Genomic DNA, 24,827 nt, shown 5'->3' on the forward strand with positions numbered 1-24,827 from the left:
TCATTTTTCGCACTAGTTAGACGTTAGACACTTAGACCTTCGTTGCGGTGTTGCAGTCGCATCGAACAAAATGTTGAGAAGGGCACTCCGGATCTCTCCTCGCCTCTGTAATGGCTTTGGTTCCTTCTTTACTTCTTCTAATCATTCTACCAGGCCATTTTCTGCATCTTCCGAATTCTCAAACTCATCTCCTCCTACCCATCACTCTGAGGATTGCAACCAACCCACTGAAACTCTTCAGTCAAACACAACAAGAATTTCCATTGATCGGTCGGGCTTATGCAGTCCTCCTGGTATGATATCTTTCCTTCTTCCACTAGGATCAAATTCTTCATCAATCCCGATATAACGTTCCATCTCGACTTGCAGAGCATTCCCATGAACCTACTCCAGATTCCGAGCTGGTTAAGCATTTAAAAGGCATCATCAAGGTCGGTCTTGTTTGTCTGTCGCCCACTTTTGTCTTTTTTAACTAATGGGTTTGTCAATTATTCGGTTAAAATTTTTAGCCGTTGTTCAGTCTAGGATGAAGGCATGATGTTCGTTGAAAGGTTTCTATGGGAGGGGTCACACTGCTAACCTGTTGCTCTACTGGATTCACAGTTTCGCGGGGGACCTATCTCAGTTGCTGAGTATATGGAGGAAGTGTTGACGAATCCAAAGGCTGGGTTCTACATTAACAGGGATGTGTTTGGGCCCCAAGGTGATTTCATTACCTCTCCTGAAGTGAGCCAGATGTTCGGGGAGGTACTTTAGATGTCTGTTTTGCTTCGCATTATTTTGTTAATGTCCAAGATATCTAAAATTCTAATCATGCAAATCCATTAATGAATAGGCATCTGATTAGTCTCAACAGTTCTGGACAATTTACTGTTTTGTTGCCTGTAATGGCATGATATAGTATTTCTGTTTTTTTTTTTTTAAGTTCTCCAGGAAGTTTTTCTGTGTCTTTCTGATTGTAGATGGTTGGTGTTTGGGCCATGTGTTTGTGGGAGCAAATGGGGCAACCAGATAAAATCAACATAGTCGAACTGGGTCCAGGACGAGGAACTCTCATGGCTGATCTTCTCCGCGTAAGGCTCTATATGACTACGTGTCATCTGATACTTTGGACACTTCCGTTTCTGACAGTGCATAAGCAAAAACTTCAACTTTTCAATTTTTCCTAGCATCCAATTTCAGTGAAGATGTAAATATGTAATACTTCCAGTTTCTTCCTTGTAGGGTGCATCAAAGTTTGGAAAATTCGCAAGATCACTTAGTATACACATGGTAGAATGCAGTCCCACACTACAGAAAATTCAACACAATGCCTTGAAATGTGCAGACGAAGATGCAGCCAGCAGCCATGGTGGTCGAAAGACTGTAAGCAACTTGGCAGGAGCTCCAGTTTCATGGCATGCAACGCTGGAGCAGGTTCCAACAGGATGTATGGTGTTAGTAGTTCTTGTTTTTGCTTTGTTTTTTTTTTCTTCTTAATTTATTATTATTTTTTTTTTGGAAGGGGGCCGGGGTTTAGATAATGTTTTCTTGCTTGTACATAGGAGGATCTCTTGTTCTATAGGATAGTCTGCCATTTGATTCCCACATGTCAAGATATGGTAAACTCTGTCAAAACTTTGTTGTATACAATGATATCCCAGAAAGCTTGTAGGCCCAGAAATCTTATCTTAATGCTTTGAATACATTTCTCTTGTAATATGTACCCCATTGTACAACACTGCCGGCACCTTGTTTATTCCTCTTGCAACCAATGTCACTCAGTTGAGCATTGCACACAGAACTTTAACGCGACCCTATTGATGTTTGGTGGGTTAGTTTATGATCTTTTCTATTATATATAGATTTTTCGACATGTTCAAAAGGGTAGTGGTGGCCTTGCTTGATGCTGTAGGTTGTCATGGAAATCCACCGATACCTAAGATTTCTGTGACTGTTTTTTGTTTCAAGATATACTGTTACTGGGTACTGGAAGTCATAAGGATTTAGCATGTGAAGTTGTTCATGCATGTTTGAATTTTTTTTCTTCTGTACCACTATGTTAATAAGTCCTTTATTTCCTTTACTCTCCTATCTTTTTTATTTCTTTTTCTGTTCCTCTCCTCCTGATACTTTATTTGACTGCATGTTTTTCGTTTGTTTTTTGCTTTTCCACCAGTGCCTACTATCATCATTGCCCATGAATTTTATGATGCTTTGCCAGTTCATCAGTTTCAGGTTTGTATCATGTTTCTGGTTATATGGTTGCACTTTCTATTTGTGATATATTTACCTTCAAATTTTTTCACAGTACATCTATCAAGATTTATTTTCCCCATTTTGTTAATCGACTCTCGACATTTTATTTCATTTTTAATGAACTGAGAGATCTAGGCTACTGAAATATTTAAAATATTAGATTCTCATAGGCAAATTCCCTCCTCAGCATGTCTGAGAATCCAAAACTAGGTAAAGGTCATATTCCATATGATCCTGGTCAAGGAGTTGCAGCCAAAATACTCATTCACCTGTTTTTAGGGTTTGTGGAGGACTCCTTTATTTGTTTACAAAATCCTGCTAGATGAGGAAAAATGCTATTGAAAACAATTAAATATATATTGTTTTACTCAGTTCTAATTCTTCAGGATATTCTGAGTGAGTTTGGCCTGGTGGTCAATAAAAACTATGGTTTTTTTTTTGTTTTTTTATTTTTTTTTATAGTATTTTAAATCAATGTTTTTCGTTGGGTGAAATATTTTAAATCATGTGTTTGGGGGCATTTGTTGTTAATTTGCAGTTTGCTGGGCTCCATGCCCATGTAATCATAGTTTAAGAGTTCTCCGCCTCACATCCCCCTCTGATATCTATTTTTTTTCACAGAAAGCTTCCCATGGTTGGTGCGAGAAAATGGTTGATGTTGCGGAAAACTCCAAGTAAGGATTCTCGATCTTGATTGTTAATATTTTTATTTTGTGTGCATATGTAGTGAGTTCAGAAATTAATCTGATGTTATTCTTGTTTTACATGTGTTAGGTTTCATTTTGTGCTATCTCCACAGCCTACACCTGCAAAACTTTATCTGATGAAGCGTTGTAAGTGGGCTGCGGCTGAAGACAGTGCTAAAGTTGACCACATTGAGGTTTGCCCTAAGGCGATGGAGTTGACTCATACGATTGCAAATAGACTGAGTTCTGATGGTGGTGGAGCTCTTATTATTGATTATGGTCTGAATGGAATAGTTTCAGACAGTCTTCAGGTTTGACACTCTCTTAATGTGCCGTACTCAATTTCATTATTAAAAATCATAGTCAGAGATACTTTAATTGTTAAAAGTAACTGCCATGGTGAAAACTAGGAAGAGACATCTTACTGGGATTCTAGGTATTTAGATGAATTGTTGAGGAGTCTGAAGTTCATGCATCTAAGAACCTTGAATTTTCTTTTCTTTGCACAGTAAACCTTATGGAGATGAATTGAATAAATTTTTGAAATGGCTAATGATATTTATAGGTTTATAAACAAATTAATGGTTGACTATGTATACCGAGCAGGTTACAAACAGAATTTGTGGCTGGACTTTTTATCCTACCCTACTTATGAAGCGATGGTGATTTAGCAGAGTTTCTACTGATGTAATTCCAACCTACCTTTCCTTTCTCTTCTCTCCATCCTGATCTCTTGCTGCTTTAAGTCAGTGTCTGTCAACAGCTATGGGGTAGTCGATCTGACAAGGGTAGGAAAAAATAATGGATCAGCTCTGAAATAAGATGGTAAAAAAACAGAATTAAAGACAAGGGAAAGAAAATGTGTGAGGAAGGAGAGGAAAAGAAGAAAAAAAAAAGAAAAAGGACTAGGGAAATAGAAGGTGGTCAAAGACCTGTTGATTTCCAACAAAATCCAACGTTCAGTCTCATTTTTAAAATTTTACTTTCATTGTTGGATTACATGAGTGTAAAGAAAACAAATGAGTTTTGGACTCAAGGATTAATCACTCAAGCTAACTCCACTAAAGCATTAAACTACTTTTAAACTACTACAAAAATTAATTGCCTAAAATTTTGGACTCCTACATGGAAACTTATAACACCCAACTTTAAAACTGAGCAGTCTAATTAAAGCATGTTGAAAAAAATTTCAACTCATCAACTAAGCCTGGGAACATGAAAAACACTTCAAGAAAAAAAAGAACTCAGGTCTGCTGGTTCTTTTATGGCAGGGACTTAGCCTGGCCAGCTTAACCCTTGGCTGGGCCTTTTGGGGCTTGGTTCTTGGCCCTGCAAGTTGGTCTTGGACCAGATCTGCATGAATCTCCATCAACAAATGGAGGAGGTGACATTGCCAGCAACCCCACAATAACAAAGAAGGAAATTGATGAAGAGAGCTATAAATTTGCCTAAATCTCTGAAACCATGTAAATATTAAAGGAGGAAAAAAAGAGTAGACGTGAAAGTTGTCTGTGGTACCGTTCATAAGGATTCTCATTGACAAGATCTTGGGGCAGCATTTACCGTCATCTGTTTACCTCTATATTGCAAATTACTCCTGTTGAGAATGTTTGCCAGCCTTAAGGTCATCTAAATCTTCTGTTGGAAGTTTCTGTAAACAGTGCAAGCCTTTTGGTCTTCAGGAATGCCAGAGGTTGTGTTATAGCTTAGGTATTTTATAAATCATTTAAAACCTCTACGTCATATTATCATCATGCTTCTGATATTGCTCATTTAATTCAGATGGTGTAGGAAAGGATACTGCCCAATTTGAGCAGTGAATTAATTTCTTATCTGAACCTTAAACATTGAAAAGGCTGGTTAATTTATGTTAGATGTGTGTTTCTCTATCTATTGCCATTTATGGTCTTACCACCTAACTAAAAAAGCGCGTTCACAGGCTATTCGGAAGCATAAGTTTGTTGATATATTGGACAATCCTGGGACGGCTGACCTTAGTGCTTATGTTGATTTTCCTGCCATAAAGCATTCTGCTGAAGAAGCTTCAGGTTCCATCCTTGTTCTAACATCAGTATAATTTTTACTTCTGAAATGTGAAACTGAAAGAAGATTTATCACTCAATCAAACTTTCTACAGATGATGTATCAGTACATGGCCCCATTACTCAATCTCAATTTTTGGGTTCCCTTGGTATAAATTTTCGACTTGAGGCACTGCTGCAAAATTGCACAGATGAGCAGGCAGAGTCCCTACAGGCAGGATACTGGCAATTAGTGGGGGACGGAGAAGCTCCATTCTGGGAGGGACCTGAAGAGAAAACACCCATTGGCATGGGTACGCGGTATTTGGTAATGGCGATTGTGAACAAGAAGCAAGGTGTTCCAGTTCCATTTGAATAGAGCTCGAGATAAAGACGAAAATCTGAACTTTCAGATTATGTATACTGGGATTCTCTGCTGTGAAGAGCATGTTTCCTGTTGTTCTTTAAAGTTTGGCTAGTTCTCAGTTTTGCCTTTAGCCATGTTCATGGGACATCTCTGCTTGTCTATTAATGTTGTCCTTTTTCCCCCTCTTTTCCTTCCCCCCTCCAGTTCTTATCTATGTTATTCAAAATAATTGTGTAATTATGATTTTCTTAGTGATTATTCATTGTTGACATGTATCTGATGCTTTCAATAGTGTACAGTGTCTCCAATAGATTATACACATTCTGTTGTCACATGAAGTCACAAGAAGAAAATAGCCATGAACGTTCTCAGCCAAGAATTATTTGTGAGTTAATTTAAACCAGAAGAGAAGAGAAAGAGGCATATCAAGAGAGAATCATTCTGAAATCATAATACCAAAGGTAAAGCAGTTGATAAGAATAATTCCCTTGAATCATAATTAAAGACCCTATTTTTGACAATACAAAAAGAACTGCTCTCAACCAAGATTTGTTGGAGGATATAGCCTAGGGTACAAGGTATGGTCAACCAGTCTAACTAGTTGAACTGTTTCAGAAATAATAAACCAGACTCATCATCAATCTTCTATACTGCAGATGAGGTTGTCGACATGGATGCGAGGCTATCTCTGAAGGTTCTCTATATCTCTTTTTTAACAGCTATGAGTCTCCTAGTAACCAGGTTTTGTTGATCTATACTTGTAGCAGTTGGCCCAGAAGAGATAGTGCAAAAAATTCAACCCACTTAGCACACACAACATCCAGTAGAATCGTTCAAGGTGGTAATGATTCAAGTTTGAACCATTTAGCCATGGCTTATGATGAGAGCTACCAGTGACACTGTTAACTATCGATACCAACACTGAACTGAGGTAGTAGCCCATTGCCAACGATGCCCAAGAGAGGGCTGTGGCCAACGATCTCATGCTTGACGGTGCCTCGGTAAAGAAGAATTCCAGCAAGCCAGCCAATGTGAACAGATCTGCAGATCCAAGGAACAAGTATTGCAGTGCAATCCAAAACAATGTGAGAGGCAAAGGTTCTTCAGAGTCAATTAGCCCCGAGTGTGTAGCCACTCTCTTCCGCTTGATCTCCACCAAAGCTGCCACCCCCATTGCGACAATAGAGAGAACCAGTCCTATACCAATCCGTTGCAAATGAGAGATTCCCGTTTCAGTTTTTGTTATTCTCCTTGCAAATGGAATGATGAAATGGTCATAAATCGGTGCTAGGAACATGATAAAGAGGACGGGGAAAACTGGGAGTGAAGCTGGAGGAATCTTTAAGGAGCCAAGTTTGGTGTTCATGGTGGCTGCCTGTTGAACAGAAAAAGTGGAGAGCTGTGCAAGGCAGCAGTTAAGCATGATGGTGCAAGCAAAGATTGGGAGAACAAGGATGACTACCTTGACAGCTTCAACATCCTCCACGGTGCATTCTAGTAATGGGTGGACAGGATTGTTTTCAACAGCTCTGTTAAGGAACTTCAAGGTCTCGGTTTGGGTTTGAGTTTTACAGTGCTGATCACTAAATTTCTCTTTCAACTCATTAGCTTGGGTCGTGTATGGAGGGCTTGTGACCATGTTTGCAACAGCATTGCTTGGGCTCTTTGTAAAGCATCGACCATTGCACATTGCTGCTAACAAGACCTGTCTCAGAAAACAGCACCATTCAGTGAAAGAATTGCCAAGAGCTGCATTGAGCTCTAAAGAGGAACAAATCTAGTTTTCTATTACCTTAAAAATGGTGGTAAGAGGACTTCCAGTGGGGATTTTGTTGCGGTAAGTGGTTGAACCAGAGAGGAAGACAGGAATGGAGAGGAAAATAGCAATGGTGGAGATGCCAAAACCCCAAACCCAGCCTTTGTTGTCTTCAATCCAGACAACTAAAGTGACGGCAATAAGAGCACCACAAGAGAGGCAGAAGACGAAATAGTTGAAGAAAGTGGATCTCTGTTTCCGTCCCTGTGGAGTGGCCTCATCAAATTGCTCTGCACCATGTGCTGGTAGCGAACCTTTGATTCCTCCAACACCCAACGCCACCAGGTAAAGCCCCACAAGCAGCATAGCTTCCTTGCCCCCTGATACTTGCTGACATGGAATGTTCAGGTTGGTCGTGTCGCAGCTCGGTGGCATCAGTGTATGTGTCCGAGCTTGCACTGTGAGTATTATTAGCCCCTGTCATTCCATTATCAATGGTTCAAAGTTCAGACAAGAAAAAAAAAAGAAAGCGCATTTTTTTTCTTTCTTTTTTTTGGGACTTTATTAGGCTGGTGCATTTGACGTAGTGGTGCCCATGGTGCTAGCAGATCGATTATTGTGTGACCCACTCGACCACTTGCTTACACGAATGGATTCCTTTCTAGGACCGTTAACGGAAAGATCTTCCATGGGGTGATGGCAACTGGGCAAACACCATTGATTAGATAGATACAAGTTGAAGAATCTTCAACCATCTTTGGCTGGTTTAGTTTTTGAAGGGTCTAGAGCCTCCGGTACCTGTCTCTATCGATAACGTCACTAGAAATGCCCGATTGATCGCATGCACAACTGTGGGGCCTAATTCTACTCCTTGGTTTGCAGACTTCTGTTTAGCCTTGATTTCATTGCTTGATTAAGTTACTTTTCTATCCAAAAAAAAACAGAGGTTTCTCTATGTCTTGACAAATTATTTGGATGTTGAGACTGATTTGTTGGGGGAGTGAATCCCAGGCTAAGAGAGCCAAGAACCACAAACATGCAGCGTGTGGTGCGCCTGCATGGAAGTACCATGAAGCCCCAGTGTACGTTCAGGGATTCTCGACTCTTCGAATTGATAATCCCAATGGGTATGATTAGAATCAGAATCAGAACCAAACCAAACGATAACCATGACAAAGACCTCACGGAGTCGGTTATTAAAGGCAGAAGAGCTCTGTGGCCGGCGGAGAAGTGGAAGCTATTGATGGTGTATGGCTATTGGATGATCAGCTACTTGTTACTGTTCACCATCTTCTCCCCGCCGGCCACGTCATGTGCCAGTGACAAGGCATGTTTTGAGAACCACCATGTCACCGTCAGAGCCACGTGGTTGCGCCACCGTGTGTGGCATTTGCTTTGGGTGTTATCGCTCCAATATGTGAAGATCCAAAGACTGACGTAGCCCTCTTGGCCTCTTTCAAGAATAAGACAACTTCACAGTACTAAAAAACAAAAGCACCCGATCCAAAAGAAAATTGTTAACAGAGGAATTATGCTTGGGTTTTTATTCTTTCTGAGAGATGGAATTTTTGCTTACCAGGAACTCGATGACTGCACTTATCAAGTAGATACGATAAGTGGTGAAGAAAGCATCAGACAAGAAACCACCGAGAAGGGCTAGGAGGAAGGCAGTGCCCATGAAATTGGTGACCATGTTGGCTGATTCAGAGGGAGAGAAGTGCATGAACATGGACAGGTAGAGTACCAGGTTGCTTGCATTGGCCAGGTATGCCAGGTTCTCCAATACCTCCACCACTGTATAGTTTAATAGTTTACAGATCAGAAAAGAAACAAAACAGAGCCTCCGTTAGAAGTAAACAGAAACCCAGAAAGACTGGTTAAAAGTTGCAGAGAGAAGACTATAATTAACACAGTTTATATAAATATACACATACCCAGAACAAAGGAGGCAGCAAGCATGCCACCATGGTGGCCTCTCAAAGCTGCTCTGTTCCTCCAGTCTACATAACCTTCCCAAATTTCTAACTGTTGCCTTCCTTCTTCCTGTAGAAACAGAAACACCCAACAACAAAAGTTGGAGCTAGAGGCGAAGAAAACCATGTACCATGCAAGATGATGATGGTGAAGTGCTCCAATAAAGGAAAATTAAAGAGGAAGGGAAAGAGAAAACAATACAAAAGAGAGAAGAGGAACCCACCATCTATATTGCCAACTTGATGTTTGGCTCTCCTGCCTGGGAAGAAGATCTAAATCTTAAATCTCAGAATTCGGATTCAAAGAGCAAGTTAAGAGTGATACGAGGGATGGCATGGGATGGTGCCAGCTTTAAAGGGTCTTGAGTGAGGGGTAAAGTTGAGAGAGAGGGGTCCAAGTTTGAGGAGGAAAAGTCTAGATTCCAGGCTACCATAGAAAATGACATTTGATCCCACCCCAATAGGGAACAACTTCTGCTCATAATTATTCTTTTTCTACAGAAAAGGAGGAAACCGTTTCAATGGTTTATATTTCCATCTCTTAAAGGGTTTGTCTAGTTAACACTTTGCAGAAAGATTCAACTTGGTCCTTTTAATTCCTGTAATCTTTACTTTCCTTCACCCAACTTGTCTTATTCTTAAAAGTCTCTTGAAAATGGGATTAAGAGATTTGTAATCAAGACATAGATCCCACCATGTCTTGATTAGTAGATTAGAAATATAAAATTACCTCCCCAGATGATATCAAGTGATACGTATCGGCGAGATCGATCCGGTACAGATCCGTTGAGGGTATTTATGAAAGAATGTAGTAAATTTTGATCCTTCTAGGACCTGGGCATGATATGACATCTTTGGCCCTTCACAAAAAAGGGGCCCCAGATTATTAATGGAGAAAAAGAGGTGCTATTCCATTTTAACAACTCCAAAGGTCAATAAGAAATTCTCTTTCTGAAACATATAGATTAGTTAACTACAGAGTCTCTCTCAGTAAGAATGTTGCTAAGGTTCCTCTCATCTTGGATTGGATTGCTTGGTTATAAAGATAGTTAATAACCAGAAAAGAAAAATGGAAAAGGAAAGATAGGGAGATAAAGTAAGAAGAGGAATCACCTCTTTCTACCCTAGTAGACAAGTTGATGTTCAATTTTTTTGGTCTTGCTTGAACATTATCCTTGGCCACCAAAATTAAATATGAAGGACAAGCATAGCTGGATTGAGACCAGCTAAATAGAGCTTACCCCCCTCTCTATCTTTCTTGAGGTTTCAAGTTCGATTTCAAGACTTTTTGCTCCTCATCTAATCTAAGGTCCCTTCCCTTCCCCACCATCCCACCAAATGATAAAAAAAAAAATTAAAACAGATTAGATACAGAGAATACCAGATTAAAGGGGACTAATGTCCCCTCCACCACTTCCATGGTATGTTGAGTTGCATGATAATCTGGCAAAGGATTTCAATTTGGCCCCTTTCCTCTTTTGGATTTATTATATTGTGGAGGGAAAGAATTAAGAATAACTGGTTCTTCTAAGCATCTTCAATAGTCAATGCAAGTATATTATATAACAACATTATCCTCTTTCTGGTGGGCATGAGCTGAAGATCCTTACCAAATATGTTACTGTTCATGTCAGTGTTGATTCATAAATCAACTGAGACACCCAATTAGATTCAGGTTTACTTTATTTTATTTTCCTCAGATATTAGCTTCTTGATCCTTCACAGAATTGATGCTCACAGATTAAGACAGAGTAAGTTGATATGAAAAAACCTTTTCATATATAGTTTATTGGGTTATTTAATGCTTGAGCTCTGTTCTCTGGTTATTGATTCAGGTCAAGTTTTACAAGTCAAAGTCAAGCTTTTCTGGATACGCCTACCCACCCCACTTAGCTTCTTTAGTGGCAAAGCCTATTGCCTTAGAACTTGGAAAGAAGAAAAAAAACATGTTCAAGGGGATCAAATCCCTGCCCAATTCTCTATCTTGCTGACCCAAGCCCTTTGGCTTTTGCCTTCTCAACCTTACCTAACTTCAGGAAGAATCCATGACGAATGCCTGGAGAACAAAAAAATAGATAAATAAATAAGAACCCAAGTAGGTTTGGGTGTCTTAATTAAGAATCAAGTTACCAAACTAGGCCCAAAAGATCTGAGCTGACCATGTCATTAATTCTCGATGTAGAGACAGCATGAGTGAATTGGTCCAGTTACTATTTGCACTAATTTTCACACGTGATCTGAGTATTTAGTAAACAATTAAGACATAAACCAGATCTTTTTATGACAGATGATTCTGTTCTTGCTTGTTTCGTTGAAATTACTTTACCAACTAACTTTGACATTGGGCACTAGTGCTTTCTATTTGACATCTCCTTCCCATAGGTCAATCAGAAAAATAGATGTTAATCACTAAATTCCAACTAATTGCATAAATAAAGTTAACTACTTTTATTTATTACAAAATATCACACATTGCTGTTATGCACCAAAAATTATTTTGCAATTGCAACTCATGGCCGTTGAATGAGGAATAATAAAGGTGGTCAGAAGGAAAAGGATTTAAATTTACCCAAAAAAGAAAAGAAAAAAGATTTAAAGATCCTCGCATTAACAATCGACAAAATATGTTGTCTCTTTGCTACTTTATTATTTTTCACTTTCCCAACAAATAAACAAGACTTTATGAAAAAAGAAAGGGAAAAAGAAGAGTTGTAAGAATTCGTAGAAAGAAATATTGGACAAATACATATAGTGATATAGGCCTTGTCTGATTGGATGCAAATGTGGAAACTTAAAGTTAAAAGCATAAATCATAAGTTCAACACACAAAAAGGAACAGTAGAAATGGTTTTTGAATGATTATGCAAACATGTCTTCTCTGTAAATTGTATATTTTTTTCACCATTATGAGTAGATCTCATTGATGATTTGGAAGAAGAGGAAGCACCTCATGGATTTGTTTTGATGGGAGCACACAGCAGAAACACTTGGGAGTGAGAGGAATGGATTCTTTCAGAGTAAGAACAGGGGGTGATCTTCTTTGTGACCCTAATGGGATTCTGATAGGAAATTCTCATGCATACATTCCAGGAATTGAATTGTAATTGTCATCTTTCGAGCGTTAGAAACCACATCAAGTAAGACAGAATCTTCCGGATGAAACACCAAAGTCCAAACTATAGATAGATAGTGTGTTTTTCTAACTTTATGGAAAATGATTGCTGTACGTTTGTCATGATTATAGCAAAGAAACAGAGACACGTTATATTTTCACCAAACACACCCAGATTGGAAGTGGAACTGAAACTGATCAGAACAGAAGAAGCTAAGAGGAAGGGAGAGCACCTGTCTTGTCATGCTTCATGTAGCTTCTAAATGGAAGTGTAACAGAACAAACTATGTGATCCATGACAAGTGACAACTTTTCTTTTTTGGTAGAACCATGACAAGTGACAACTACAGTCAGGTTAGGAAAGTTTCTAAATTCCTCAAACACCAATCCAAGATAAGCATATCTCTATCTCTCTCTCTGTGTCTCAAAACAAAAAAGCACCACCTGGGTTTCACACAACATGTAAAGCAAATAAAGAACTGCTTATAGTGTAAAAAGGATTGCATGCACCGACCAGGGTTTGTGGTAAATATCATATCATATCTAATCACATCACATGAGGCTTTAAGGCTTTAGCAGAACACAGATTTAGTTGCCTTTTTCAGCTTCATAGCAATTACTTTGCTCTTAAGAGTCCCTGGTAATGATACCCAGAAACTTAAAAGGTGAGGCACTTATTCACTAAATCTACCCTCTTTGAATTTTAATCATTCATTGCCTTTTCTTTCTTCCATTTCTGGGATTGAGAGTCTCTGGTAATGTTCACTTGCTTTTAGTAATAATAGATTAAAGGTTAGCTTACTTATGATTTGTTTTACTAACTTTAAGTAGGAAGTGGAAATGACATTTAGAAAAAGAAAACACCCCTAGAAAGAAACCCAACTGAGCCAATTATACTTGAACACAAAACCATCAAGCCCCATTAATTCAAAAAAATAAAAATATCGAGAAATTTTGAAGGCCTTAGGAGATACAGTCGAAGAATAATTATCTATACATACACAAAAGTCAGCATAGAAAGAATATATTATGCATTAGATTCGGATTGGTTATTTTTCAACATCAATTCTTCTTATTAGAACTCCTTCCAACCTCACATAGATGGGGTGAAAGTTACTTTAGAGGTAGGTGGACATTTCTCCTTTTGAGTTGAAAATGAGATTACTTTTTACTCGTAGAGAAAACCATTTATTCAAAAACAGAAATAGAGGAACCCAATCTACTAGATTTTCATTGAACACGGCCCCGAGGGGTCCAGGCACACCAGAAGTCCTGCAAGGCCCCGAGTTAATAAATGATAAATAAGGACAAGAACAAACCGTAATTTAATAAATGGTGACAAAATACCCTCGTTGGAATTGTTTATTATTTTGTTTCGTCCCACAAAGGCCGCCAACACGAACAAGCGAGAAGGAAACCCAGCAGCAATAACTTGCTCTATCGTGAATTCAGCCAAATCACAACCTCTCAAACCCAAAAACATCAAAATGGAAGTCATGAGGAACAAATCAAACTCAAGATATGACCGAGGTGAAAGAATTCGCGAACCAACGCTCCACCACCGGTTTTGAGAAAAAACAAAACGATGGATCTACAACCAAAAAAGCAAAACAAGAGCACAAAACGAAAAAGAAAGCAAAAGCCAAAAGAAAAAACGACACGAATGAGAGGAACGCAACACGAATCCACAAAAAGAAGAAGAAAAAACGGAAAAAAAAGCCCGCGAAGAAAAAAGACCGCAAACAAAGTCGAAACCCGAAAAAAGAAAAAGAAAGGGAACAGATCAAAACCCACAAAAAGAACCGAGCATCACCCGCGATCTAAAGAATGAAGCAAAGACCACCCAAGAAAAAAGCAACGACCAAGCGAAACAGAGAAAGGTAACACGAAGAGCGGACCCCAGGACGGAGACCAAAAGAGCAGAAAAAGAAATGTCCTCATTCTTGGAGAGCAGAGGACACAAGTAGGTTTGATCTCCAAAGGGCTCACCAACTCTCGCGACGGCGAAGTATCCACTCCGGAAACCGCAAAGGGAATCGATGATTGTTTATTATTTATTTATTTTATAGATTTATTTTAGTAGATTAAAATAAAAATAAAAATTCCAAACGAGGGTATTTTGTCCCAATTTATTAAATTACGTTTGTAAACTTATCCTTATTTAATCATTTATTAAACTCCGAGCCATATGCAAAGGAAACTTAATGGCTAGTGCTGACCAACCTCGGGTCCGTGAAAATTATTTTTTTCTTCAATTTCTTCTCAAAACAAAAGAGAAATACATGGTAAATTTCCAGACTACTTTGAGCATATGTTCTTTATTACAGGGGTGCATGAGCAATGTCTTAAACTGAACATCTCAACTTCCAAAACTAAAAAGTCGTTAAATTCCAGCAGGAATTTAGACCTCAAAAGCCCAAAAAGGAAAATACGATTAGGATATATTTATGGTGGAGCTTCTTCTGAAATTTTGTGGCAGAGATTCTTATTATTCCCATACATCCACAAACAAATACAGAACCCTCAAAAATCAAAGATGGTCAGACTCTCAGCCATCATGAATCTTATACCCTCTTAGTTCTAGAGACTCCAGAAATGGTTGCCTTTTGAAATTTGGAATTTTCTACCAAGATTACGAGTCACTATCTCTGATAACCACCTTATGGATGAAGGATTACAGAAAATAGGGTTTCAGAGTGGTCCTCACAGATGTTCTAGTGCATATGAAGTCCTTGTACATTTGATTATATTCTTCACTAGCATAAAGAACCTTTGCTTATTCTAAAGGGAACGAAAAGATCCATTGAACCAATACTCCTTCAAAACTTCACACCCAGGAGAAAGATTTTCTTCCATACGTGGCGAAAGTTCATCACCCTATTCTAGGGTTTTAGTATGTTTTGCGAAATACTAGAAGTTAGAAACAAAAGCCCTGAGAGTAATCATTAATGTGATATCACGGCCAAAATCATAAATATTTAAAACCAAAACCTAAAGTAAAATCAGGGTTAAAACCATGGTAGAAAGTTGCTTGAGGCCTCAACCCTAACTTAGCCCAGCCCTAAATCGGTGCCTGCACCTAATGCCCAACCCCCACAGGTGGAAACCATACAAGCCCTTTCAATTCAAGGCGACCAAAAAAGTTCAGGTTATCAACACCAATTACAACTTGAGAAATAACCATATTAGCCTCGAGAAAGGAAGTGAACTGAACCCTATGATAGTGTTCCTCTGTTTATAGACTGTTCTGGAAAAAGATCTAAAGTTGATAAAAAGCACAAAGTATGCAGCAATTGATTGAGATCACTAATACTGGTTAGTGGTTACCACTTACCACACATAAAAAGGTTTGGTTAAAGTATCTTTAAGTTGAAAATATACTTCAAAGCAAAACCAATCTGAACAAGTTGGTAAATAATGCCATTCTCCTTCAGAATCAAACAATACCCAGAATGAAAATTGCAGAATAAAATAAATACTTTTACCATCAATCTTTTCTCATTAACTATGCTAGTGACATTGAATAAAGCTATTTCTCATTACTTTGAAGTCATTTCAGCCAAACCCAGATAAAAAAGAAGCCGTATGATGACCAACTTGAAAGAATCTAATCTCCTTTTGATAAGCAGGGCTGCTGAGAGGAAGTGCATACATGGAGAATCTTATAAATATTTGGGTAGAGATTTGTGGTTGAATGAAGAACACAGTGGGATAATAGGATTGTTCTTTTAATGAATTAAATTGCATGGATGAAAATTTTATCCCTGGTCATTTTTCTCAACTTTTGTCGATTATTCAAGGAACAGTGATTACTGTGAGCTGTTTAGAAACTTTCTTTATTGAGAGTTTGATTTTCAGCCTAAATCATTTTAGTATTTGTATAGCAAAGAAAAGCTGCCTAACTAAAGCATATCGTTAGTTGCAAAATAGGATCAATGACGTATTGGATACATGTATGATAAACTTGATGAAAGAAACAGGTAATTCTGTGATCATCAGCTTCACTTATCTTTCATTTTGGAAGGGGTTGATGTGGTGTGGCTAGAAACAGCTCACCCAGCTCTAGCTGCTCTACAGATGGAACTGATACCTTTCATGCAAAAAAACTGCAACTATCACAAAGTTTGGTTTTTTTTTTTTTTTTTGGGGGGGGGGGGGGGGGGTGTAATCAAGATTTTATAAAAGTAGAGTACAAGTACCCCAGGTTGGTTCACAAGGTCAAGATTTGAGAAGGAACAGTAGTCCAATTATTAGCATAATGCTTCTGTTTATGGTGTTTTCCTATGTTAAACTATTTATAAAAAGGTAAGAAATGAACAAATGCACAGGGATAGACATTTCTGCTGAAAAGCCGGTCCCATTCGGATACACCTCTTCAATATACAATGAGATCTTCAGTAAATGTTTCTTTCTAAATACCCCAAATATCAGACCAGGTAACCAATTCACATATCTAATTATATAGGATTTACAAAGTGAAGTCCCTAAATATACAGACACAGGTTACTTGAAGAAATTGTAAATTCTGGGCATTTTGACATTAATCAGGCACAGGAAATTAAAAATCATTCATCCTACCTGTCAAGCAGCATTTCTTTTAGGAGCAGGAGGTGCGGGATTTATCCCCCATTTTCTCCGGACATCCTCCAAATCCTCATCGAAGTGCTGCTCATAGTATACACACATTAGATCTGTACACTGTAGACCAGCCCTCATGGCCCAAGGGAAGTAGTGCTGGTAGAACAAATCCCTCTGCTTGTCATTGAACCTTGTTGTGCCCCCTACAACAGATAGTAGGCACATAGGAAGAAGCATCTGCTCAAACTCAATTACCTTAAGTGCTGATTCACCTATTAAGTTGGTGGGAAGACCAAATAGGACATGCCAGAAATCATGCACCTGGCGGGATCGTGTGGCAACATAAGCCAGCTCGTCTGTATCCATGAACCTTACAGGTGGCCGGTCATCTGGGGAGAAGTTCCTAGATCCCATGAAACTTGCATAGGCTGAGCCAAATGTGTTTGCCGGTAGGTCCCATGCATGTCCTACTTTTGTGGATGTTACTAGTGGGCGCTCATAGAGTATCGCCTGCAAAAAGGAAAAATGTACAATCCAATTTGTGAGCCCAATTTCTAGCTCTGTCCTCAAGGAAACACCTATTCTGTTGTTTCCGTTCGCACCAAGAGTACTGCAGATTAGTCTCCAAACCCATTAGTTTCAGAGTTCAATTACAGACAATGTCAACTGGTAAGTATCATATTCAGTTCAGCTGGAGGGAGAAATTCCAATCCCACCTCAAGTTCATGTATTCTGCTCAAATCCCATGCCAACTAGAAAGGCATACTGGTATTGTCTTGTTTTATAATTGTAAACCCTTGGTTTCTAGATTAAATGGCTGCTCTGCTAGTTTAGATTGGGCTGCTGCCATTATAGCCTTGGAAATATTACTTCTTAAGCAGAGTTCTGAACTTCTGATACAGATGTTTTCTTGTTCTAGCCAACGAGTTTAAATAGAGACACCCACATGCCAGCAAATGGGGCATCTGTTCTTTCTGTCTACCATTTGGTGGGTAAGACCACATATCATCATTGTAAACCCTGCTCTTCTCAGAAGCGGAAACTTCCATTCCTTCCAATAAGTTTTGGGCCAAATGGCCTTCCTTTGACCAACCCCCCCCCCCCCCCCCCCAAAAAACACACACACAAAAAAAAACAAAAAAAACAGAACTTGAAATTGGAACTCTCAATCAGAATGGTTGAGTCAGAGAACTTCATTGGATAATATAAGCCTGACCACCTGTGGACTATTTCCCCATCCTAAGTACAGTTGAAATTCACCTTTTTCTCAAACAGTACAATGGAAAACATTAGATGGTTAAGATCATCCAAATACCAACTAGAACAAAAATCAAAATAAAATCAGTGCACAATAGCACCAAGTTTAAATCATGGTAATACAGACCAGATCCAGCTGCACCAATCACAACTGATTGGTCCAACCAGTCAGTGTCAGCCAGTATTTTATAACGCTTTAGAGGAATCACCTGGATCGATGGTGGCCACCTAATCAACTTCTCCTTTTGATGTGTCAATGTAGTACTACTACCACCAAGCCATCAATACAAGTAAGGCTGCGTATACCATGACCTTCCCCAAGCCCCACACTGGCAGAAGTCTCATGCACCAATTATGCCTTTTAGCAAGTTCCCTTCATCACCATTAGAGTTATTTTAAAATCTCTAATGGAACCCGTAGAATGTTGATTATGGTTGCATCTTTACCGGCATGATCAACAGGTCTCCAGCTCTTTCAGTAACTCAACTCCATTAATCATTGCCCAATATTCTGAATTCCAGAAGCTTTAAGTTAATATAGTGTATCAAATCTGTGAATCAGACCAATCGTCTAGGGCTAAAACCTATCTATGGACAGTGTTATACTTCATTCTTCTGAGAGTAAGTACTTGAAAAGGCTTAGTATTGAATATAATCTGGCTCCAACAAGATAATATTCCCTGAAGTAGATTGATTTCTTAAATTATAACAGCATAATAGCAAAATTGACTGCTATTGCCTCTCTACTAATATAACTCAAGTTATTTCGGTTTAGATGGATTGTGATGAAATATGAAGTTATTTCTGTGTAGCAGGAATTGGTATGAAGTATCTGCTATTGGTATCGATGTCCATTGCATGAAACTAAAAGAGTAGTACCGTAGCTTTGGCATATGTCAATAATGCCAGGGTTGAAAGAAAAAAGACAAGTAAATTACCAATACCACAACTGTCATCTCCGTCACAGACCCAGTACTGAGAATAATTTAGAGCCTGTTTGTTTACATGAATCCAGAGATTTCAAATCTCTAGATTCACAAATGGGAGATTTATAGCAGTTTGATTGTGTGAATCCTTGGATTCATGAAATCTAAAGATTCACCTTTTTACACTAAAAATGTGAATATGTAGATTTATGGGTATGAGTAAATTTGGATTTCACCCCTACTATAAAAGCACTAAGCATTTGACCATTGACTCTACAGATGTTTTTTTATGATGAATCTACATATTTCATTCCAAAGATTCAGGCTAACCAACCAGTTAATTTTATGAACCATGACTCCATAAATTTGAAATCTCTAGACTCAAGTAACCAAACCGCCCTTAATGAGTAGATTTACAAAAGGTGAAGAATTCATAATAGACTGAAGACATAAGTAAGACAAATAAAGAAACTTACCCGGCCTTCAGGGCTCTTCTTCATCTTTTCAAGAACTCTTTGGAAAGCTGGCTTTCCCGTTGTCTCCCCCAGAGCCGCAATCAAATCTGCTCTTTTGGGGTCCAATAATGCACCAAATGCTGACCCAAGAGCAACTGCTGCCTGCTGCCATCCATTAAGCCTAACGGGTGCACCTTTCAGCATCGTGCCGATCTTCGTCTTCTAAATTCAAAATCTACCAAACCTGAAAGGTTTATAGCAAAAAAAGCGGGTAACATGTTAGCGATGATCTACTTAAATCCACATAGAAGAAGGAAGCTTAACATAGGAATTCAACCTAAGACCTGGAGGGTTCTCTTATCAAATCCAATATTTTAGGTTTTGAATTATCAGAAATTAACTTTGATCTGATATCCAACATCAAATTCAACTTAGTCTGCAAATAAATACACCCCACACACACAGAGAGAGAAAGAGGATTTACATCGACAAAGCCATAACCTTCGCCAAGTTCCTCTCCCGTTCAGGACGTCCAGGTTTGTGAAGCGACGGAAAATTCTCAAATAGTATCGCGATTCAGGACTCGGTATTCGGAGTCGAGACTCGGACTGATATCAAACCAAAGGTAGCTCAGCTTTAGAAAGAAAGAGAAACAGAAAAGCTGGGCTGCTAAAAATTATGACTGGCCCAGGCCCAGGCCCACAAAGGTATCATACTTGTCCTTGGTCCTGGACCTTGGAAATATTTCCTTTTTCCAATGTGAGGCCCAGCAAAGACTAAGGACTAAAATCTACACAAACGTTAGGCCCATTTAATCTATGAGCCTGGATCTCTTTGCGTGCTCCACTCAATAAAAACATCTAATACCACCACCGCAAGGGGATTGGCTCAGAAGGAAGATACCAACAAGTCTGGATCCTCTACTCGTTGGGGAAGAGACTTTTACTCTTCTCAGACCTTCTTACCACATATTAGGATGGAAACCTACCTCTGAGTTTGAATCGGAGATGGGATCTTCAGTGGGTCTCCTTCGTAATGTGTGATGGAGAAAGTGTTAAAAGAACACAAACTTAGAGGTTCTGGATTCATATATCAATATCTCATAATTATCATAAATCAAGAGTTCGATTCCTTTCATCAAGGTTACGAAAAAAATCCCTTTGAAAACTAATGTATATAAGCTTTTCGAAGGATTAGTTGAGGGGCACATCTTAGTATCTTTAGTTTTTCCTTTTTGGGAGGGGGGCGGCTTGAAAAAATGAAGAAATGGTGGACAAAAATTTAATTGTTCAACTCAATCAAACATAGCTCTTAAGGTGAGAAATGTCAATTTAAAGCTATAAAAAGGAGCAGAGAGGCTATTAAAAGATTAATTATGAGATTTTTTGGGGGTATATATTTTTTATTATTCATGTAAGTAGATGGGCAGGCCACAAATCTTACCGACATTCAAATATGAGAATTATATAATTAGCAAATATATAATATTCTGATTAATTAGTGACAAAATTATCTTTAATCAGTGATTATAAGCAACAAGAAAATTCATTAGTTGTATATATTATGTGGTTGGTAATGAGTATTTTGGATACGAAGAGAAAGAGATATAAAGCACGTACACATAAAGAATTGAAGGCCGGGACACACTTGTAGGTCAAACGTCCATCTATGAATATATATTTTTATCTAATTAATAGAGTTAATTATGCACAATGTGTTGGATTTCAACCTAGTGCATGTGAAAAATATGATATTAACCTATGAGATTTGATTAGGAAAATTAATGACAATATTCAAATTCAAAATTGAGAAAGTGAAAAAGAAAGGAATCATCTCAATGGTCCCCCTTGAGGAATGTCAAAGACTTGAAATGGAATATATTTGTCACTATGCTAGCTAGGTCCTTAAACTAAGTCTTTGTAGTAATAATAATTCATCAATGTCTTAATCACGTAATATTGTTGTAAATAAGTATCACTACAGATAAAAGAAAAAAGAAAGCAATGGAAGTTATTAGTGTCGGTCACTCATCTCAGTGCTAGAGTTTCTCTATTTTATTTCTCTCTTTACTGTGATGTGATTCCTTGATGTTAGCCTATAATCTTGCAATTATGATGTAGCTTTTAGAGCCTCTGATGCGCAATTTATGGACTTGTATTTCTTCGTAAGATTACAAAACTTTCTACCATGCATCTGGGCTAAAATTAGAGCCCCAAAGACACAAGTCTTGTTAAAGACCAAACTGTTGTACACCGTCCGAGCGCATTCGCACAGCGTGGGCAGTGGGCTGTTTAGGCGCTTTTGGCGCACGCACTAGGGCAATGGAAGTTGGAAGTAGATCCATAAATATCTTTTTTATGGTTCAATCTGGACCGTTAGATTGTGCGGCCGAACGATCCAACGGCTCAAATCTGGACGTTGGCATTTGTATCCCTACAGAGAGGTGCACCCATACAAACAGAGTTATGAACTGTTCAGTAGAGGCACCTCAATGCTTATAAATTCCCTCTAGTCTCTCAACAGCAAGTAAGAAGAAAATTCGAAGTTTTCTCCGTTCTTGAGCTTTGTTTTTGCTTTGCAAAATTCGGGAAAACAACCTTGAGTTTGGGCTTTTTTGTATCCTGGGAGACGGTTCGCTGGTACCTCATAGCACCTTCCGTGAGGGGCGAATTACGTCTTAAGGACAACGACATAGTAACGTGCTTAGAAGCTTTCAGCTGTCATACTGTTATCTCGTGCTCCTGATTACACCAAAGTTTCAACATTTCCGTCATCAAATCTCTCTTGTTTCTTTGTTTTTCTTCTTGATCTTCTTCCGGTTTAGTATCGTGACTTGTATTGTAGGATTACTTGCCGAAAGATTAAGATTTCAATTGAAACACAAGATTAAAGACATTAATTAGGTCAATTAAGTCTTCTTCCAATCAATAGAATTTCAAATTTTGATACAAATCATTGGGAAGAAGTAAAATTCCAGAGCTTTCATCTAGAGGAGGAGAAACAGAGCTTTCTAGGAGGGAATGACATTAGTGACTTCATAGCATCTGTAGTTTCCTTTCCTCCATTAGTAGTGGCCTTTGTCAATTCTTATTACTGTTTCATATTCTTAATACTATTAGAAGTGACAGTGAAACTCAATGTCAGTGGTGGCAGATCATACCTTCTTTTGGAGACAATCTCTTTTTTGATGATATGTATAGAGGTGTCAATTCAAAATCAAAACTGAAACTGATCGTTCTAACCAAAACAAAGAATACCAATTAAAATCTAACTAATTTCGATTATCCAGTTATATAGCTATATAAGGTTACCAAGAAAAGTTATATAGCTATAAATTGAATAGTCCAATTTGAAAGTGGAAAAACCCTATTAGCTCTAACTAAGCCTGTTCGAGTACATCACAATCACATAAAACTTACATTTAGCCTCATCCATTTGATCTTAATTGCAGTATTTTTCAATTTTGGGATAATTATATCAACCCCCAATAACAAGGTTTAAAGTATTGGTATCGAGTATCATATCGGTCAAGTAATTTTAAGAGGCATATCGTCTTGTATCGAGTATTGTATCGCTCTGGCTAATGTATTTTAGTGTAATTCAATGGAGAGACCGGAGACGTATCGATATGTATCGTATCGGTTGGGTCAAATATGGATACGTATCGGCTAGTATTGTTTGGTATCGTGGAATACTTTAAACCTTGTCCAATAATCTATCAAATTTTTGTTTATCGAACTTCGTACTTTTTTTGTTTTTTAAACAAGCAATTTCATATATTGAGGACAAGCCCCTAATCCCGAGGGGACTTGAACTCTGAATTCCTCCTTGGAGGTGTGACTTGATTTTCAATAACAAAATACTTCTCCATAAAAAATAAAAAATATTTATTTATTTGTTATTTATGAATTCTTTCAATGTTATAAATAAGAGATTTTTATGTGTAGGTCCCTTAGTGCACCATAAATTAATGTTGAATTCCTTTAGCACAATATATTACATGTATATCCCAACCAAACTAACATCATTAGTCGTCATTAAGTGTATTCATATTTCAAACCTAGATGAACCAAAATATCATTCAAGTCCTTTAATACAAGTATCATTTCACTATTCATCAGATATATTTTTTAAACTATATACCAATCAACACTTAATGACCAAACTATCCCCATATATAGATCTTATTTTCTTTCTAATGCCAACGTTTCAAAATATTACAATTTTTTTTAATTAATATGATCTTCCACCAATGACTTCAGGTTAAAACCGTGAATATATTCAAACATTGACATTAGAAAGAAGATAAAATATGCAAATGGAGGAATTTTCTTCATTAAGCATTAATTAATATATAGATTAAGAAAATATATATTGTGAATTTTGAAAGGGTAATTGTATTAAATAACCTAAAGAGTATTGTGGTCTCTCCAGGTTTGAATATACTTAACAATTGACGGTGTTAGTCTGATTGGAATTCATACGTAATATATTCTACTTAAATGATCCAATATTAGTGTATGATCCACTAAAAGGACCCACATGTAAAATTTTCTATAAAAAAAATAAGGGTAATTTTCATCTGGACCCCCCCGAGGTTTGATCTCTGTCATTTTTAGTCCAAAGAAATGGATACTTTGCATCTGCCTCCCTTGAGGTATCCAATAAAGTTAATTAAGGACAAATTGTGATTTTTATGACCAAAATACCCTTGTATCTATTATACCGTAAGATTGCATCATATCTTCACAATTAAATCCAACGGTGAGAATTTAAAAAAGTATTTATATCTTATAAATTTATCAATTATTAAATCTTTGAATATAAAAATATTTTAAATTTTACATTTTAACGATTTAAACTTTCTTGAATTTTCTTCCCAATCGTTACGTGTTCTTCATCTTCTTCATTTCTGTTTCTGCCATGATCAACCGATCTTTAAACCCTAAATGGGGGAAAGAAAAAAAAACTCTACAAAAACCAATACACCCAGAAACCCTAGGTCTAATCAGATTTGCACATTGGCTCACCAATTCGAAGGTGGATGAAGGGAATTGCAATTGGCCCACGAACGAGTCTCTGGAGAACGCACTCGTCTCATTTGGAATGATTTATCTTTCTGTAGAGAAATAATAATATTTATTAACTAATGACATTGGAGGACGTTTGTAATTACATTTTTTTTCTTTAAAGATAGTTGATGTAATTACTTTGAAATCAGGGATTACATATGCAATTTCCCATAGATGTATATTGGAAAGAGAAGATAACAAGAAACTTAAGAAAGAGAAAAACTTGGGTGACTCATCATCTCTCTCTCTCTTCTAAAATTCCGTGCTTCCAGGCTCGATAGCGACTGATGGGACTGGATTCGTTGTTTTCTTTCATTCCTTCTTACTCTGTTGTCAGAATGTCGGTTCCGTCCATTTCCCTCAATTTATTTACGGATTTATCCTCAC

At 37.8% G+C, this 24,827-nt stretch overlaps 3 protein-coding genes across 3 annotated transcripts; 1 reads left to right on the plus strand and 2 right to left on the minus strand.

Moving 5' to 3' along the window:
• Positions 1-37: 37 nt before the first annotated feature.
• On the plus strand, positions 38-5,722 carry LOC149020386 (NADH dehydrogenase ubiquinone complex I, assembly factor-like protein (DUF185)). Its single transcript, XM_089148499.1, has 10 exons — positions 38-293; positions 370-431; positions 604-747; positions 963-1,073; positions 1,225-1,429; positions 2,159-2,217; positions 2,860-2,912; positions 3,013-3,235; positions 4,864-4,972; positions 5,062-5,722. Exons 1-10 carry the CDS (start codon positions 71-73, stop codon positions 5,322-5,324), a joined length of 1,452 nt encoding a protein of 483 aa, XP_089004625.1. The 5' UTR covers positions 38-70; the 3' UTR covers positions 5,325-5,722.
• Positions 5,723-5,771: 49 nt separating this feature from the next.
• Positions 5,772-9,360, minus strand: LOC149020387 (protein NRT1/ PTR FAMILY 4.6-like). The gene is made up of 5 exons (XM_089148498.1): positions 9,266-9,360; positions 9,003-9,111; positions 8,645-8,862; positions 7,105-7,545; positions 5,772-7,017 (listed from the first exon to the last, which is right to left on the minus strand). Exons 1-5 carry the CDS (start codon positions 9,266-9,268, stop codon positions 6,043-6,045), a joined length of 1,746 nt encoding a protein of 581 aa, XP_089004624.1. The 5' UTR covers positions 9,269-9,360; the 3' UTR covers positions 5,772-6,042.
• A 7,029-nt stretch (positions 9,361-16,389) lies between these two features.
• LOC149020388 (ubiquinone biosynthesis protein COQ4 homolog, mitochondrial-like) lies at positions 16,390-19,963 on the minus strand. The gene is made up of 3 exons (XM_089148493.1): positions 19,853-19,963; positions 19,390-19,612; positions 16,390-17,241 (listed from the first exon to the last, which is right to left on the minus strand). The coding sequence occupies exons 2-3, from the start codon at positions 19,570-19,572 to the stop codon at positions 16,735-16,737; spliced, it is 690 nt and encodes a 229-aa protein (XP_089004619.1). The 5' UTR covers positions 19,573-19,612; positions 19,853-19,963; the 3' UTR covers positions 16,390-16,734.
• Positions 19,964-24,827: the final 4,864 nt, after the last annotated feature.

Source organism: Hakea prostrata, chromosome 3, assembly GCF_041222555.1.
Source record: "Hakea prostrata isolate BN-2017 chromosome 3, UWA_Hpros_2, whole genome shotgun sequence".
In the NCBI taxonomy this organism is placed as follows: Eukaryota; Viridiplantae; Streptophyta; class Magnoliopsida; order Proteales; family Proteaceae; genus Hakea; species Hakea prostrata.

What these genes read in the sequence shown, in the direction of transcription:
- LOC149020388 (XM_089148493.1), bottom strand. Translation starts at nt 19,572, where the DNA reads ATGCTGAAAGGTGCACCCGTTAGGCTTAATGGATGGCAGCAGGCAGCA. An exon ending in AGAAGAGCCCTGAAGGCCGG is followed by an intron (nt 17,242 to 19,389) that starts GTAAGTTTCTTT and finishes TCCTTTTTGCAG; the next exon opens with GCGATACTCTATGAGCGCCC.
- LOC149020387 (XM_089148498.1), bottom strand. An exon ending in TGCTGCCTCCTTTGTTCTGG is followed by an intron (nt 8,863 to 9,002) that starts GTATGTGTATAT and finishes TAAACTATACAG; the next exon opens with TGGTGGAGGTATTGGAGAAC. An exon ending in CTCTTACCACCATTTTTAAG is followed by an intron (nt 7,018 to 7,104) that starts GTAATAGAAAAC and finishes TTTCTGAGACAG; the next exon opens with GTCTTGTTAGCAGCAATGTG.
- LOC149020386 (XM_089148499.1), top strand. Translation starts at nt 71, where the DNA reads ATGTTGAGAAGGGCACTCCGGATCTCTCCTCGCCTCTGTAATGGCTTT. An exon ending in ATTTAAAAGGCATCATCAAG is followed by an intron (nt 432 to 603) that starts GTCGGTCTTGTT and finishes CTGGATTCACAG; the next exon opens with TTTCGCGGGGGACCTATCTC. An exon ending in TCATGGCTGATCTTCTCCGC is followed by an intron (nt 1,074 to 1,224) that starts GTAAGGCTCTAT and finishes TCTTCCTTGTAG; the next exon opens with GGTGCATCAAAGTTTGGAAA.